At 41.3% G+C, this 18,849-nt stretch overlaps 1 protein-coding gene across 6 annotated transcripts in view; it reads right to left on the reverse strand.

The window, feature by feature from the left end:
- Positions 1-18,849, reverse strand: part of TTC7A (tetratricopeptide repeat domain 7A) — a 290,642-nt gene that overhangs the window by 97,646 nt on the left and 174,147 nt on the right. For 5 of the 6 annotated variants that reach the window (XM_042476218.1, XM_042476210.1, XM_042476256.1 and 2 more), the window contains exons 16-17: positions 7,052-7,168; positions 4,308-4,367 (exon numbers count right to left, since the gene is read on the reverse strand). In XM_042476218.1, coding sequence (XP_042332152.1) covers positions 4,308-4,367; positions 7,052-7,168 — 177 coding nt within the window. The remainder of the gene's footprint in view (positions 1-4,307; positions 4,368-7,051; positions 7,169-18,849) is intronic. The other variant, XM_042476228.1, reaches the window with a different exon arrangement.

Consider the following 18,849-nt stretch of genomic DNA (forward strand, 5'->3'; position numbering starts at 1 on the left):
CTGTGGAGAGAAGCTGGGGATGTAGGGAAATGGATGCAGCAGGAACAGCCTCTTTTGACAATTTATGCACATGATTTTTGGGGTGCTTGCTTTCTTCTTGCTCCTGGAACTTAAGCGCCATTATTATTGTTGTTGTTATTATTATTACTGTTTGTGTTATATGCGGGTGCTACAGTCAGAATGCCTGCGCTGCATTTCCATTTTATTCCCAACTGATTCCATGGGTCAGTTGGAACTGACAGGTCACTGTGTCTCAGCCTCAGTGGAAGGCAATGGCAAAGTGTAAGCAGGAGGAAAGGGGGCAGTTCAGGTCAGGTCAAAGGCAGGGCATGAACAGAGCTCCCATCAGGCACTTTCCTCCCTTTTTAAATAAACTATTTTTGGCAAAATGAGCGCATGTTTTGTTGTGTTTTTTCCTGGTGTGTGTGTGTGTGTGTGTATTTGCCCTTTGCAACAGTATCCCTTTGCTGGAAGTCAGCTAATGAAAGGGAAAGGGAACAATGAAAGGGCACTTTTTTCCTTGGAGAATCCATGCTAAAATGCGAATGTAACATTCGAATGTTACGTTTGTTGCTGTTGTCAAGTAGGCAATTGGCAAAACGATACATGCTTTTGCAAGGAATGCAGGGATAGCTCTGAAGTGCTTCTAAAGTCATAAAAGAATGCATGACAATCGCATCCTTTTCTGGCATTTACGAGGTGACAAATTTATTATTATTATTATTATTATTATTATTATTACATGTGCAAAAGGCATTCTGGGGTGGCAAGTAGTGGGGGATACAGGATGCATTAACTTGCATTTTGGGGTTGAAAATGGGGCCCTGGGCAGATCATAAGAGGTGTGTTTGACAAAATGAGCACGCTTTAGAGCATTTTGTGCCTGGCTCTTTAACAAAAAAGAAGGGGGAACGGTTAGGGTTAGAAGGGGCTGGACTGGATGGCCCTTTGGGGTCCCTTCCATTTCTAGGGTCCTATTTATTCCTTCAGAGAAGAAGAAGGGGCTGGACTGGATGACCCTTTGGGGTCCCTTGCATAGATTAGATTAGATGTACAGGTACAGACCCCACTCTCCTCACATATACATATACATATAGAACACACACACACACACATCCATATATATATATATATTCACACACACACACACACCTTTTTATAAATACATGCAGACAAGACTGATATACACATATATGCCAGAGACACATACCAATAAATATCTCGGCATATTCACAGTATCCACAACAGCTGATAACATACACACGTCTTTATATTCACATTTATTCCTCCGGGACAGAAGAAGGGGGTGGACTGGATGCCCCTTTAGGTTCCCTTTGATTTCTCGTTTCCTATTTCACACATCAAGGCAAAACACACACACAAACACATATATATCTCTGCACATATTCACGCAGAACACACATTTATATATATATATATATATATATATATATACACACACACACACACACACGGAATGCAGAGGAATGGGGCTGGAATGGATGACCTTTAGGGGACCCTTAAATTTCTAGCCTCCTAGGTGTTCTTGCAGGGCAGAGGAATGGGGTTGGAATGGATGACCCTTAGGGGCCCCTTAAATTTCTAGCCTCCTAGGTGTTCTTGCAGAGCAGAGGAATGGGGCTGGAATGGATGACCCTTAGGGACCCCTTAAATTTCTAGTCTCCTAGGTGTTCTTGCAGGGCAGAGGAATGGGGTTGGAATGGATGACCCCTAGGGACCCCTTAAATTTCTAGCCTCCTAGGTGTTCTTGCAGGGCAGAGGAATGGGGTTGGAATGGATGACCCCTAGGGGCCCCTTAAATTTCTAGCCTCCTAGGTGTTCTTGCAGGGCAGAGGAATAGGGTTGGAATGGATGACCCTTAGGGACCCCTTAAATTTCTAGCCTCCTAGGTGTTCACGCAGGGCAGAGCAACCCCCCTCCCCACCTCCCCCGAGGTTGTCCTGAAAAAGGAAGGCCACCGGAAGGGAATGGGGTGAAAAAGCAGCCCTGCATCATGGGAACTTTGCAATCAGTTACTTTTGCGTTGCATTGCGCTGCTGCCTACCACACCACACCATTTCGCAACACATTCGCAAGGATAACAGGAGACAAAGGCCTGACTTCCCTTTTTTCCCATAGTGCCCAAAAAGGGGAGGAATGACGCTAAAACTACGGGAGCGTTGTGCAACGGGCTCCCATTGAAATGAATGGCGTCTGGAAGAACATCGCGCTTTCACGTTATTGCGCAATGTTCATGACGCTAACATTGCGCGATAGGCAGGAAAAATCTCCAAAAACTCGCATCTGATAAACTGCCAGGTAAATTTATCGAAGAGGCAATTTCTAGGTGCAAACACAAGGAATCCTTGCACCACTAACTGGATCCAGCTCACCTGGGGATTTTTTGTTCCTGCCAGGGCCAATGTATGTGTTGGAGGTGAGAAATTCGACAATGGTTCTGTTCTAAAGCTAACTTTACAAATCTGCCTAGTAATTGGGAATGGCCTCAAATTGGTTCTTTTTACTTGGACCTGCAAACTTGAGGACTTCCACAATAATGATTTATCAGCTAGAATGTGTTGGTTTATCTCTGGAATGAGACACTGATAATGGGACAGTTTTGTCCTTGACAACCCCTTTCTGTTCTAGGATTTTGTACTTGCTTTTCTGCAATCACAACTTGGTTGAAGCAATAATTATTTCTTAGGCTCTGGTTATTAAAGACTTCAGTGGTTACATGACACGACCTCCTCATCATTTCCAAGTGGTATAAAGTAACACAGCTTCAGTTCTTGATGCTGGATGCTTAGTCCTTTCTACAAATTTCAGCTCTCTTACTCAGGTATTTATATATAGACTCAGGCAGGAATCCTAGAGTCTCTTACATGCTTGTAAATCTTATTGACCTCTATAGGACTTAGAAGCATGGAAGTGGTTGCAGAACCATAACCTTAAATGCTTGATCTTATTTTGTATTCCTTTCATTTGGAAAAAAAAAATGACAGAAAACCACCCTTAATCTGAAATTGCTGCTCTGAGTTAAGCAGGTTTTGACACATTAACAAAAATGTTAATTAGCCTGCAGGTTCATAGACAGAGATGGAATGAATTTTGGCAGATTTGAGATTTCTGCCAAAATTATAAGTTTTGAAACTCCAGAGTCCTGATAGCAAAAAACATGTATTCTGCCTCCCCAAACAGGCACATTAGGAAGTGTTCCACATTTCATTGTGGTACATTTCAGATAACTAAAACTTGCACAAAATTCTGGATCCATTTTTAAGTGTGGATGGACAAATAGTCAGGCAAGAAAATGTATTCAAAAATACATACATTATGAAAGGGGCATAAATAAATTTGAATGGAAAACACACATGAATTTCCATGTGGCAATGAGTCTTCCAAACTGATATGAAAGAATGTGACAGGAATACTGGTGATGTTTGGAGAAACACAATAAAACTGAGATGGAATTTTTTTGGCACTTTATCCATCCATAAAGCTCTCTTGCTTGATCACTTAGGCTGCATCCACACTGCAGAAATAATCCAGTTCCATACCACCTTAACTGCCACGTCTCAATGCTATGGAATCCTAGGATTTGAAGTTTGTTGCGGCAATAGAGCTCTCTGGCAGAGAAGGCTAAATGTCTCACGAAACTATAATTCCCAGAATCCCATAGAATTGCACCATGGCAGTTAAAGTGATGTGAAATTGGATTATTTCTGCAGTGTGGATTCAGACCTAAATGCAGGTCAAGCTCTGGGGAAAGACCCACTATGGACTTTATCACACGGGGATGAGTGTCCTTATCCCATCCAGAAAGCACGAATGAAAGTGGTCACATGAAAGGCTTTCTCACTACATCGCACTGATCCTGTCATGTCCCATCAGTGAAGTGGAATTGCATTAACAGGATGTTCCGATAATACCAAATGACAGGAAATGAGTTGGCAATTCCACATCATGCACGGAACAATACCACTTCATGCATGGGATCAGCTTAATGTAGTGAGGAAGCCTTTTACGCAATCACTTTCACTCGTGCTTTCTGGATGGGATAATGTCTGGATAAGAGTGATTTAGTGTGAAATAACATCCCACGATCTCACGGGATAGGGACGTGACAATGGCATCCTGTCCCCCTTGGGATAAAGTCCTATGTTATAGGTACAGCTCCTGTGCAGTCTACCCTCATTCATTACCCCCTCCCATCCTCTTCACACCTACTTGTTCCCCCTCCACAACCACTGTGGTGCTAGTCCTCTTTGTTGCAGCAGAGTGGGACCGGTTGGTGTACAACTTACTCATTCACTCCCCCTTTCCTACTGCCAGCGTGGTATGTCTGCTGGTGCTCTTCCTCCTCACTGTAAGGCAAAAAAAGTGGGTTGGTTGCTCTGAGGTCCATTCTTTTTTGTTCTGCCAGCTTAAATCACTGGTCATGTTTCTGAAAGAGCATGAAACCATGTACTATTGGTTGGAATTCAAGCCTAAGGCTCCAACTGCACTATAGAAATAATCCTGTTTGACACTGCCACGTCTCAATACTATGGAATCCTGCGATTTGTAGTTTGTTGTGGCACCAGAGCTCTCTGACAAAGCAGGCTAAATATCTCACAAAATGACAAATCCCAGAATTGTATAACATAGAGCCATGGCAGTTAATGTGGTGCCAAAGTGCATTATTTTTGCAGTGCGGATGAGGCCTAAGATGTCTGCTTTCCAGCTCAATGAGAGCCACAGTGTACCCATTGTCTGTGTTGATTCACTGAAGGTTTCTTTTTGAATCAACAATGTCATTTTAAAATATAAAAATACCATTATGAACCCTCTTGACCAAGGCCTGCTTAACAGAAATGCTGGTGAGGACCATCTCCTGTATCGTTTCCAAACAGTGATCTTCACTCCCTTCAGAATTACAAGCCTTCCCACACTTGGGCTTGGAAAAGTAATTTTAAAATATACTTTTTAATAAGAAGAGTCATGTAGGGTCAGGCCAGAAGTTTATTTATTCAAAAATTATGTTCAAACAGTGGCCTCTGGGAACCCGACCAGCAAGGCATGAGTGTAATGTACCCTCCATCATGCTCTCCACAGCGGCTCATAGATGAGACTAATCGCTTCTGATACTGGTAGTGACACTGCTTATTCTGTCCTTATTCATTGTTTCTGTGGTTGTTGGGAGGTTTTTTGAATTAATTTTATTGGGGTTAATGTTTTCGGATTTTGTCCTGTTGTATGCTTTATCAATTGCTTCCATGGAAACATGATATACAAGCCATAACAATCAAATAAATGGATCACAGACCTACAGAGTAATCCATTAGTGAGAGAAAATACAACAATAAAGTGGATGCTTTTTACAGCCTTCTGATAGAAGAGACAGTTGGAGTTCCTCATCTGAAAACATCTTTGGGAGGATCATATTATGTACAGTACCTACCTAAACCTTACTGCCAATCGCATCCTTTGCCTTCATTGGAAACAGGATCAGTAAGAGAACAACATGAGCTCCTGTGGCTTGCTGACCCTTGCTATCGTGGCTTGGCTTTTCTCACCCAAAGTTTTTAGTTCTGATAGAGTGTAAATTCCATTTAAAGCACAATGGTAGATTAGACCACAATAAACACAAATCTCCTCTTGGAAAACCCAACATGAACACGTACCCTAATGGGGTAGTGGTTGACCAACTGGCCAAAGGGAACGCTGTTATATTTTAAGGGCTTTTGTGCATGCTTCAACATGGTCACAGAACTGGTTGTGGGGAGGATAAAAGGCCCCATTGCCCCAGTAACAACTGGATATCCCGGTCAAAGTGAGCTGTTGTTGTGTACCTTCAAGTTGTTTTGGAATTATGGTGACCCTAAGGTAAACTTATCATGAGGTTTTCTTGGCAAGAATTGTTCAGATGAGGTTTCCCATTGCCTGAGAAAGTGTGACTTGCCCAAGGTCAACCAGTGGGTTTCCATGGCCAAGCTGGGAATCAAACCTTGGTCTCCAGAGGCATAGTTCAACACTCAAACCACTACACAATGCTGGCTCTTAAATGAGTATTTCTTTGTAAATGTAGAGCTTAAGAGAGCTGTCTCTATTAATTCCATAGAAGCCCTATACATGGTTCTATAGTAATGATGGTGCCATCATCATCACCATCATCCATGATGACAACATCACTGTCTTCATCACTGCTGTCACTGGTGGAGAGGAAAGATAAGACCTGAAAATCCAAGGCACAAATATCTGGGTATTGCTGCATATTCTGCAGTCAAGCCAAGAGTTTCTCTAAAGATGATATTGGGAAAGAGCAGTATGATTCCTTGGAAAAGAGACGTTGGAAAAGTTTAGACTACAATTCCTAGAATTTGTCAGCCAACATGCCCATGGTGGCTGGAGGATTCTGGGATCTGTTTTTTTCCAAGCTGCACACTAAGATATGTAGCCTCTTTTCAGCAGACATCTTAGGCCTCATCTGCACTGCAGAAATAATGCACTTTGACACCACTTTAACTGGTGTGGCTTAATGCTATGGAATCCTGGGATCTGTAGTTTTGTGAGATATTTAGTTTTCTCCATCAGGGAGCTCTGGTACCACAAAAAAATGCAAATCCCAGTATATCATAGCACTGAGTCATAGTAATCAAAGTATTGTTAAACTGCATTATTTCTGTGGATTATGGTAACCTTTAAATATCTAAAGGGATGTTATGTAGAAGACATTGTGAGCTTGTTTTTTGCTACTCCAGTGACTGGAACAGAAACAAATGGCTTCAAATTATAAGAAAAGAGATTCCCATCTAAACATTAAGAAAAACAACTGCATTACTGTAAAATCTGTTTCACAGTGGAATAGATGGCCAGGGAGGGGGCTCTCCTTCTTTGGAGGTCTTTAAACGAAGGTTGGATGACCATGTTTTAGGAGTACTTTCGTTGTCTATTCCTGTATGGTAGGGAGTTGGACTAAATGACCCTGTGCTGAATCAGTAAAGTTCGAAGACCCTTTCTACATCTAAGATTCTGTTAAACTGCCACTCCATTTCAAACAGAAACCTACCTGTGTTGTGAAATATTATTCAATGTTTGCCACTGATGCAACATATGTCTGCAGGTCACTAAGGCCTCTTCTGGTCCTTTATGCACAAATTCCAGCTTGACTTTGGTGAAGAGTAAACTGCACAATTAAAAACAAACAAACAAAAAGAAACAGAAAATAAAATCTTACTGTTTGACTTTTTAGGTTTATGTCCAGTCTAGAGTCCCAATGTTTCAGCTCAAAGTTTCCGTGTTTTAAATTATCATTATCATATACTGGAAGCGTACCCCAACTTGATGCCCTCTAGATGTTGTTGGACTAAAATTCTCCATAAGTATGATTAGGGATGATGGGGGCTCTAAGTCCAAATATATATTTTTAGATTGTAAGCCTGAGGGCAGGGAACCGTCTATTATCCCCTCTGTTGTAAGCCGCCCAGATTTCCAGTGATTGGGTGGCATATAAATAAATCCTATTATTATTATTATTATTATTATTCAGTGCCAGGTTGGGCATAATCTGAGAAATACTAATTATGAACTTGAGGGGCCAAAACAGGTCCACTGAGAAAACAGAGGAAGGTAATAGTATACATGTTGAAAAACACCAAAGTTTGCACACTTTAAAAAAAATAGCAAAAAAATGTCGTTGAAGACTGAGTAAATTTTGTGTTCACAGATTGCTGTTGAAGTTTTTTAAAAAATCAAAATAAAACTGAGAACAGGAGATGGGAGCATTGCAATAAAATACTGTATTCTGGGAAATGACACAATAGGTTGGTGGGAACCTGTTAGCAGGAGCTCTCTATGCTGTTTGTTGCAGGTTTCAAATTATCCATATATTACAACAACCAGCATTCCTCCCCACTGGGGACTGATGGAATTTTCAGCCCAACAACAAGTGGTACAATTCCAACCCATGGTATATACTCTTAATTTTGCATTTCTCTCTATAATTCACTGTGCAATAATAGTTTCTCCACACAGTTAGGTATGAGATTGTGTTTACATTTAAAAGATCCAGAGAGGATGGTGGATATGCTTAAAGAAAGAAACTAGGTGCAAAGTCTCTGCCCCACCAGCTCCAACTCCAGCCTACCTAGATTTCCTGCTTTTCCTTTATTTCAAGGTGCAGTTTTTTATTCATTAATACCAAACTTTAACACTAAAGCTACATCCGAACTGCCTCAATAATCCAGTGTGGCACCACTTTACCTGCCATGGCTCTATACTACAGAATTCTGGGATTTGTGGTTTTCTTCTTGGTGAGAGAGCTGTGGTGCCACAACAAACTACAGTTCCCAGAATTTCACAGCATTTAGCCATGGCAGTTAAAGCGGTGTCGGACTGAATTATTTCTGCAGTGCAGGTGTAGTCTAAGTGAAGAAAGGGACAGGTAGCAATCTTAAGCCCACCTACACTTAAAAACATCTTGAGAAATAATCAGACCCCCCCTCCCCCCCGCTCTTCAAAATTTCTGATATTTTCTGTTTCTTAACTCACCTATTATACCCATTACAGCTCAGGACCCACTGAGCCATTAAAACCAACAGCCTATTTAAAAGCAAAGAGAGGAAACTATACGCTAACTGAGTAAATACATGGGGGGATTCTCTTTGCCTTGCATGATAACAGTAATGAGTTTACCTTCTCTTTGCCAAAGCTGAGGTGGTGGTGGAAGGATGTGCAATGTTCAAAGATACTAACACAGGGAATTCTCTTTGAAGAAGGTCACCATAATTTATTGCCCTGTTTACTTATATAGTACAGGTATACCTCCTGGGTGTTACTTCTTCAACAGAAAATTTGGTACCATAGGTTGAAATAACATGGAAAAAATAAAAATAGGATCCTTGTTGTTGTTGTTTTTGTTGTGTGCCTTCAAGTTGGTTTCTGACTTATGGCCACTCTAAGGCAAAGCTATCGTGAGGTTTTCTTGTCAAGTGTCTTCAGAGGAGGTTTGCCATCCTCTGAGGCTGGGAGAATGTGACTCGCCCAAGGTCACCCAAGAATTGTGAACTGATGAGAATGCTACTGGAAATGCCTATGCATAACAAAATTTAATACTGTTGTTGTTCATTTATTCTTTTCTGCACTAGGAATGTACATGCCCATTTTATATGGGTTCCCTTCTAATTCTCACAACTGTCTATTGAGGTAGGCCAATGCAATTTTAGGCTGCATCAATAGAAGTATAGTGTCTAGATCCAGGGAAGTAATAGTGCCACTCTATTCTGCTCTGGTCAGGCCCCACCTGGAATACTGTGTCCAGTTCTGGGCACCACAATTAAAAAAGGACACTGAGAAACTGGAGTGTGTCCAAAGGAGAGCGACTAAAATGGTGAAAGGTATGGATTGGAAACCATTCCCTATGAGGAACGACTTAGGGAGCTGGGGATGTTTAGCCTGGAGAAGAGAAGGTTAAGAGGTGATATGACAGCCCTGTTTAAGTATTTGAAGGGATGTCATATTGAGGAGGGAGCAAGCTTGTTTTCTGCTGCTCCAGAGACTAGGACTCGGAGCAATGGATGCAAGCTGCAGGAAAAGAGATTCCACCTCAACATTAGGAGGAACTTCCTGACAGTAAGGGCTGTTTGACAGTGGAACAAACTCCCTCGAAGTGTAGTGGAGTCTCCTTCCTTAGAGGTCTTCAAACAGAGGCTGGATGGCCATCTGTCAGGGATGCTTTGATTGTGATTTCCTGCATGGAAGGGGGTTGGACTGGATGGCCCTTGCAGTCTCTTCCAACTCTACGATTCTATGATTCTATGTAGGTATGTGGTAGCCAATTTACATGCTAAATTTTATGACCAAGCAGAAATGTGAACTTGGGCCTCCTTGTTTCAAGTCCAATACTTTAAAACATTGCTCTATACTGGTCCTCTCAGATCAGTTGTTAACTAAAAAATGGTCTGGCAGTTAAAACATAGTGAAAATAAAAAATACCAATTAATCTGTCTAATTCGTATAATGACAATGTATATTAGAATAATTTGCACAACTTAAATAATGTCCAGAATTGAGGTAGCACAATATGGCAACCCGGGAGGCCTGTTCCCTACCTGCATCTTCTCCATTTAGTTTTTGCCAGCTTACCACTGATCCTATGGAGCAACTAACAAAAAGAAGGAATAGCAATCTGTGCTCAACTTGCCTTCTCTGTCTTGGCAGACATCTGAAATAGTCCAAAAGAAGTGGGCAAGTGAAATGAAAGTAGCAATAATAGAATCACAGAGTTGGAAGAGGCTACACTGACCATCCAGTCCAACCTCCTGCCATGCAGGAACTCACAATCAAAACACTCCTGACAGATGGCCATCCAGCCTCTGCTTAAAGACCTCCAAAGAAGGAGACTCCAGCACTCTGCAAGGTAGTGTTTTCCGCTGTTGAACAGCAACAGTATTTGTGATGGTCATCATACTTGTGGCAGATAGTACCAAGTGCATGACTATGAGTAGTGCTAGCAAAATGCAACACCAATAGAATACTATAATTACTGCTGTAACATAAATGGGGCTTTGAAAACATCAAGTGAAGTCTTGGGCAGAATTCTGTTCTAGCTCCTCAAATGCAAGTTCTGATCATTGTCCTTAGTTATGCAGAAGAATGCATAGTAGGATCCAGAATAAAATTCCAAGTGGTAGGTGTAAAATGCAATGCAGATGAAGCAAAGATAGATTTCTGTCATATTCTATTTGGTTACTAGGAACTTTGCCTCTTTCCATTCTTGTTCTAACCATGACAGCATAAGAATAACAGAACTGTAACTCAAAAGTAGAAGATGGGTTGAATGGAAGACAGAACTTTCATTGGAAATGGATTTCTACAACCAGCCAAGAATGACCACAGGTTTACTCTCAGAGTACCTTTAAAACAGGAGTAGGCAACCTGCAGCCCGCAGGCCGGATGCGGCCCGGCGAGGCCTTGGGACCGGCCCCAGACCAGTCCTGCCGCCGATTGCCGCTGGGGCCTTTGGGGGGGCAATTGTCTATAGAAGCCTCAGAAACATGCATTTATATTAACATTTTTTAAAAAATCAGCAAATTTTTTCGCGTGTCCTCCATTTTTTAAAAAAAAGTGTCTTCCATTTGAAAATGTTGTCCTACATTTGTCCTGGTTTATTTATATATTTAATTTTTTTTAAAAAAAATATTTAATTATTTATTTTTTGGCTTCGCCCCCCCCCCCCCCAGTTGTCTGAGGGACAGCAACCCGGCCCCCGGCTCAAAAAGATTGCCTACCCCTGCTTTAAAAGGATAGTAGCTATATTAGTACAAAAAATACATTATTCATAGATTTTTTCCCATAGTCATAGGTAGCTCTCTGATGGCCTTTAGAAATTCCTTCTGTTTCTGTATGGCTGAAGGCTCAAATGACCCAACTACATTGGTGGAAGGCGATTAATCCTTAATTATGTTGCCAATTCATTAAAATATTCCCTCAACCATGTGAGAGCTAGTCACAGATAAACACTCCTATGTGGCTGTCTGAGAAAATCTCTACATGGAACAGAACTATAAACACACACCCACACCCATTGCGTGAATAAAGCATGCCACACCAAAGTAGATCTCGGTGGTATTTCATAAATTGTGGCAAGGAGGGAACATACAATGGGCAGCTCAACCTGGAAAATCTCCATAAAAAGAATTCTTTCTTTGTTAGCAATCTCCATGGTACTATTCATGGATTCCTTGTCATCTTTGCTTTGTACAGGTGTGAACAATAATACAGTATTCTTTCTTTTCTTAACTGGCTTTATGCCACCGAGGGAACTTCTGGGCAAGACCTCACATCAATTGGTATGACTCAGTCTCAAGGCCAGATTAATTTCCACATGACCTTTTAACTATGGGTGTCACATTTAAAGTTTGGAACAGGAGAGAAGGGAAAAGCTTAACCCCTTCTATGCCAGCCATTTCCCTATTGCTACTTACCTCCATTTTGTTCCTCCTATGGGATTTCAAGGTGGCACAAAAATGGAATAGGGTTGGATTTTTTAAAAAGGCTTTAGAGAGCATTCTACTGAGATTTTTTAAAATTAGAAATAAGTAATGTAAGGCACCATATTTGTAATGGTCCATGGTGTTTGCCCCTCTGACATCATGTCTTAAATGTTAGAACGTATGTACTTCCCCTCAAGCCAACCAACTTCACAAAGCTTTTGGGATGAGAGCCATAGATATTTTTAAGCCATACCATGGGGAGCAATGCCACACTGGCTCACCAATTCTGGAATTCTCCTCTCTTGGAAACCCAATTAGAATAATAGAATCATAGAGTTGGAAGAGACCGCAAGGACCATCCAGTCCAACCCCCCTGCAATGCAGGAAATCCAAATCAAAGCATTCCCGACAGATGGCCATCCAGCCTCTGTTTAAAGACCTCCAAAGAGGGAGACTCCACTACACTCCAAGGGAGTTCGAACAGCCCTTACTGTCAGGAAGTTCCTCCTAATGTTGAGGTGGAATCTCTTTTCCTGTTGCTTGCATCCATTGTTCCAGGTTCTGTTCTCTGAAGCAGCAGAAAACAAGCTTGCTCCCTCCTCAATATGACATCCCTTCAAATATTTAAACAGGGCTATCATATCACCTCTTAACCTTCTCTTCTCCAGGCTAAACAGCTCCAGCTCCCTAAGTCGTTCCTCATAGGGCATAGCTTCCAGACCTTTCACCATTTTAGTCGCTCTCCTTTGGACATGCTCCAGTTTCTCCACATCCTTTTAAAATTGTGGTGCCCAGAACTGGACACAATATACCAGGTGGGGCCTGACCAGAGCAGAATATAGTGGCACTATTACTTCCCTTGATCTAGACTTTTATTGATGCAGCCTAAAATTGCATTGGCCTTTTTAGCTGCTGCGTCGCACTGTTGACTCATGTTCAACTTGTGGTCTACTTGGACTCCCCTTTCACATGTAGTTTCATTCAGGCTATTAGTCCTGAAATTGGCTTTATCTTCATGGGAAAAGGACCTTTAATAATGTCCCTTATTATTATGATGATGATGATGATCATGACCACTCATGATCTCCTACAGTAAGAAGGATGATGGTTACAGACATGTGTTTTTATTTCACATATGCATTATCTTCATCTATAGATGGGGGAAGGTCTTCACTTTCATTATTTCCTTCCTCTCAATCCAAGATACTCTTCTCTGTTTCTGACTCATTTCTGGATTTGGAACCAGGAAGGCAGGTGAGTTTTGCAGGAGGAGCAGTTTTCCTCATCTCCATGGCACGACTGCACAACAAACTACCTCTTTCTTTAGCTTAAGTACTAAATGTACTGAAGCCCTGTCTTCTATTGCAGAGTTCAGCCTCCATCAACCTAAAGTCCTTGAGATGTTCTGGACATTTCTCATCAGCTCCCATGAGCTTGGCCATTGTTTAGGAACACTGGAGAGTTTAGTCCAAAACATCTGCAGCACATCAGTTTGGGGAAGTCTGGCACAGAGGTCTCCTGTATATTAGATCTAATACATCCTCAATGAACAGTGCTAAAACATACTGCCTCTGCCCCCTTTTAACAGCCTATTAAAAGTAATGTTGATTCTTGAGTCTGAACATAAGTTTTCTTTATGCTGTTAGCGGGTGAAGTTGGAACTGGTTTTCAGCTTCATTAAGAGGCTTTTTGGAAGCACTATGTAGCCTTTTCACGCGTTCTTTAAAACCTATATGCGAGGCAGGATGTGACATTAACAAACCAGCTTTTTCTCCTTGTTTTCTAAAATAAGCCAGACTTCATAATGTCGCACAAGAAACTGTTCATTCGGTGCATGGCCTGAAGCAATGAACAAGGGCACCTCTGTGCCACTAGTCTGTAGCAACATCCAGCAAAATAGTTTGCTGAGAAATTGTAAAGGCTGGTTATTTTTCCTTCCTTCCTTGATTATAAAGGCAACCTGCCAGAAGCTTGAACGGAAACCTGGACTTACAGAAAGGCCCGTTATTAAAACACAATGACTTCTTGAGGGAGGAGGCCAACTGGATTGATAGGAGGGAAGAAAGGTGGCATTATGAATCAATCATGTCTAAACCACGCTGGTTTTAGTGAGTTACAAGTGGCTCCCGCAATAAAATTTTGCAATGCAAACTACCTAGTAAAAGAAACATTCCTGTTCATTACTGTAGCCACTCATTCACTACAAGCAAGTCATTCTACTTTGTTCCTGCAGTGCCAACTTCCATTTTTCTTTTCCAAATTTTGCTCTATATTGATACTGACCTTTAGGGCTGATGGATGAGTTAGTAGTAGTCGTGAGTTTTTTAAAATATAATTTCTTACTCCTCTGCAAGCATTGAGGTTCATTCAGCATGATAATACTTCTCTTTTGTTCCTCATTGGTTCTATTTGGATTATTTCTGCAGTATGTTTTGGACCTATGGCTGCATCAACACTGCAGGTTTAATGCAGTTTGACACTACTTTAAGTGCCATGGCTCAATGCTATGGCATTCTGGGGTTTGTAGTTTTGTGGGATACTTAGCCTTCTCTGTCTGTACAGTATATGCACTGTAGAATGAATGCAGATGAACACCCGTTTAACTGTCCTAACACCATCCAATGGAATCCTGGGATTTGTAGTTTGTTGTGGCACTAGAGGTCTGAGACAGAAGGCTAAATAGCTCTCAAAACTACAAACCCGAGGATTCCATAGGATAGAGCCATGGCAGTTAAAACAGTGCCAAACTGCATTAGTTCTGCAGTGGAGATGCAACCTATGCTGTACTCTGCTAGCTTTCAGAAAAAGAGATGTGGATTCCTTCATTCAGGACTAATGTGGTTGAAGACACAAGGATTCAAACCCAGACTTTTAAGATTTAAGCATGTAAAGTTTTGCTCTAGATGATCAAATCTCTCACTTTCCAGTTTCACACACATCTAGATTTTTCAAACCTCACATTCTTTCAATTCTGAAAATGAAGTACTCTGTGAATATTAGTAAATTATTAATAATACTGAACCCCAATGAAATTAACATTTATCTGCAGATGAAAGGAAAATTGCAATATTATGATAAATTGTAAATAGCAAAACCAGAGTTGAAAAAAAACACCCAAAAGAAGCTTATGGAAACTCATAATATACTGATAATGCTCTTGTTTTGTAGATTTCCGTTTATCAAAATTGTTTATGCAAGGATAAGAAATAGTAACTAATAACCAATCCCACTGTGGCTGTAGTAGTGAATTCTTAATAGCCAGCTTGACATGCTTCAATAGCTTGTGCATTAGTAATTGTGCCATTAGCAAAAATAATTTTGCAAGCCTTTCTTTGCTCTCACTACATCAGTACATTAAAAAATATTGGTACACAAGAACTAATTTTGATAAAAATAAAAAGAATGATCAGCTTATCAGGTGCCTTATTATTTCTTAAATATATTTTGAGGTGAATTCAGACCACTTGAAATATTCTGGGTCAAGCTTGTGCTTACTATTTGGAGATTTCATTTCAGTTATTGATATGACAAGGGTATAGTATATATTATTCTTTTGGGGGAACAGACTATACAGGTCAGGTCCAGGCTATCTGAAAGACTGTTATGAGCCTGCTTTATTCTAAGATCTTCAGGAACGTTTGATGGAAATACACAAGAGGGTCTTCTTTGTGGTTGGTCTCACGTGCTAGAATTTCCTCTTTGCTGTTTTTCCCACATCAGGTGAAGATTTTTCTATTTCAGCAGACATTTGCTTTATGTACAGGATGAATCTCTATTATCTGAAATGCTTGGGACCAGAAATGTTTGGGATTTTAGGGGGAGAAATTGGGTGGTGGTGGTGAGGGATTTTGGAATAGCTATATGGAGAGGCAGCGTGGTGTAGCTGTTTGAGTGTTGGACTATGACTTTGGAGACCAGATACCATAGCTGTATTTTGTGGCCAAATACACCACAGCTTTATTTTGTATTGCATCATGTATTTTGTGCATTTTGGTTGGTCAGGCAAAGTTATCACTGTTTTGTGGATTTTGGATGTCAAATACAGCCAACACGGCTACCCCTGAATATGTTTCCCAGCTATCTTAATATTTGAATAGAAACAAGAAAGTAGAAGGGATTAAGGTAAAAGATCCACAGACAGGCAAGCTGGAAGCCATAGTTCCCCCATCTTCATGTGTTACATTTTTCCTTTTGTTTTTAGTAGTTAGTTTTAGACTGATAGTTTAGTGTGATTTGTTATCCTTAGTTGCTTGTTTTAGGTACTGTATATACTTGACTATGTCAATCTCGTGTATAAATCGAGGACAGGTTTTGGGGGTAAAATTATGGATTTTGATATGAACCCTTGGATAAATTGAGAGTAAGACTTAGGGTCATGTAACAAAGGCGGGGTACAGACCGCCGCTTTGCAGCGGTCTGGCGCCGCCGCCAGAAGGTCCGCGGGGGAGCCGGAGCCTTCAGACGGCCCGACTCCCGCGCGGACCGAAAAAAGAAGCTCCAAAATGGAGCTTCTGTTTGCGTCGCGTTTGCGACGTAGCGAGGCGCCAGGGGCGCGCTCGCTACGTCAGCAGCGGCGCGACGCGTCTGGACGCTGTGCGTCCGATACGTAAAGATGGCGCCGGCCATGTAGAATGGCCGGCGCCATCTTGTACGGACGGAGTCCGTACTAGGACATGGGGCGTCTAAAAGAGACGCCCCTTTTTTAAAATGGGACGTCCTCCGGACGTCCCAAAGGGCTGTTTAGAAAGCCCCAAAGAATCTAAAGGATGAAATAAAGGAAGGCAATGCCAAAGAACTTACAAAAATTCAGGAGGCATAACTGTGTTCACACTGAAGGATGAGTAGATGAAAGAGCAGAGGAGGGTCAGTGCTTCCAGGACAGATGACGGTTTCTATTTTTATGGGAGTTAAAATATAGTACTTAATCTTGACCTGTGGATAAATTCACTCAGATTTTTGGGTCAATTTTTAACTAAAATTTCTAGACTTATACATGAGTATATACAGTGTATAGAAATGTAGTGTATGGGACTGTTCGTGTTTTTATTATGGGTATTCAAAGGAATCTTGTAGCACGTTTGAATAACTGAAAGAGAGAAGCTGGTAGCATGAGCTTTCATAGACTAGCGCCTACTTCCTTTCTCTTTCAAGTATGCTCAAAGGTGCTGAAGATCACGTTGCATACTGATTTTTCAGACTGTGTCTTTGTATTCTATTTCTGGTATAGGGGAATATGGGACTTGAGGTCCCATGTATTTTGGTATCTGCATGTGTGGGGGGTGGGTCCAGAACTGATCCCCATGGATACTGAGGTCTCATTTTATTTTCATTTATTTGTTTCAAGTATTTATATCCCACCTTTCTCCCACAATGGGATTAAGGCGAGTTACAATAATTTAAAAAGACAAAATAATCTAAAAAGACAGAAATAAAAGCCTTAATTTACAAAAATAAAAAATAAACATTATTAATATTAAAACTTACGTTAAAATACAGTTAAAACCAGCACAAGTAAAATTCAGTCACCAAACACCTGCCTAAATAAAAATGTTTTCACCTGCCAGTGGAAAGCTAGCAAGGAATTCCAGAGTCTGGGAGCAGCCACAGAAGAGGCTCTCTCCTGAGTCCTCACCAACTGCACTTGCGAAGGTAGTGGGACTGAGAGAAAGCCCTCTACTGCCATTTTTAGTGCCTGGGCTGGCTTGTATAGGGAGATACGGTCCTTCAGATAGTCTAGACTCAAGCCATTTAGGGCTTTAAAGGTCATTTTTGTTACTGTGCGCCTTCCAGTTGTTTCCCAAAAAAATTATGGTGACCCAGCATTTAACTTGAGGCCCTTCAGGATTTCACAGCTGAAAAATGAGACATGGGTGGCCAAGAAACTTCAAAGTATTGTCAAGATTGGGGGGGGGCGATATTAATGAGGAAGAATGCACAAGCTGGGAGAGGCTGCAGCAGTTAGCTGTTCCCTGAGTTTACTGGGAAGTGAAAGATTCTGCCACCTCCTTCCTCTTCCTCCTGCTGAGTTAACTGAGTATAAACTACTTTTGCATTTTGAACATAATATGCAGCAAGCTGAGCACAACAGGACAAAGAAGGAGGAGGAAAGAGAAAATGGGATGATTTAAAAGCAGAGGAGAAACTGGGATGATAGATGATTAATCAGGACTGTCCCTACCAAATCAGGACAGTTGTAGAGCATGAAAATAAATTCATTGCAGAGAAAAGAATTTGAAGGGAGACCACCTTACATAGCTTTGTAGCTCCTTACTGCTTTTGTATATTTGGAAGACTGTTGTTCATCTGCTTTATTTCCTAAGGAAGGTTTGTTCTGGCTGGATCCACCGCCTTGCAGCAAATGTGCAAGGTGTTTGAGGTCAAGGCTTGCAGCTCTAAATCTTTTTGAAGGGGAAAGATGGAATTAGGCTGCCCCTCTTCCTTCGTATCACAGCTTCTGCTGATGTGACAGCCAGCAACCCTCATCTTTATTCTATTTCCTAACGCCCCATTAGTCACAGAGACATACAGAGGGAGAGAAACAGAGGGAGAGGGAGCACACACACTTAAGACAGTAATAAGGTTCTCAGAGTTGGTCATCCTGAAAGGATGCAGGAAAGCATTTTAAGCCTTGATTTGTTGTTTGCCATCCATGTCTTCCCATTCTGTAATAAAATTTAATTGACAGAGAAGTAGCAGACATAGTGGAAGCACACTGGGGTTTTGTGTGTGTGTGTGTGTGTGTGTGTGTGTGTGTGTGTGTGATAGAGATGGCAGCCTCTCTTTTCAGGATTAACGAATCAATGTAGCAATTGTCAGAGAGTTAAAAATGAAACCTAGAAAGCTTACATAACTCTTAGTTGGCCTTGTGGTTTCT

The sequence above is a fragment of the Sceloporus undulatus genome, chromosome 1 (genome assembly GCF_019175285.1).
Source record: "Sceloporus undulatus isolate JIND9_A2432 ecotype Alabama chromosome 1, SceUnd_v1.1, whole genome shotgun sequence".
Lineage (NCBI taxonomy): Eukaryota > Metazoa > Chordata > Lepidosauria > Squamata > Phrynosomatidae > Sceloporus > Sceloporus undulatus.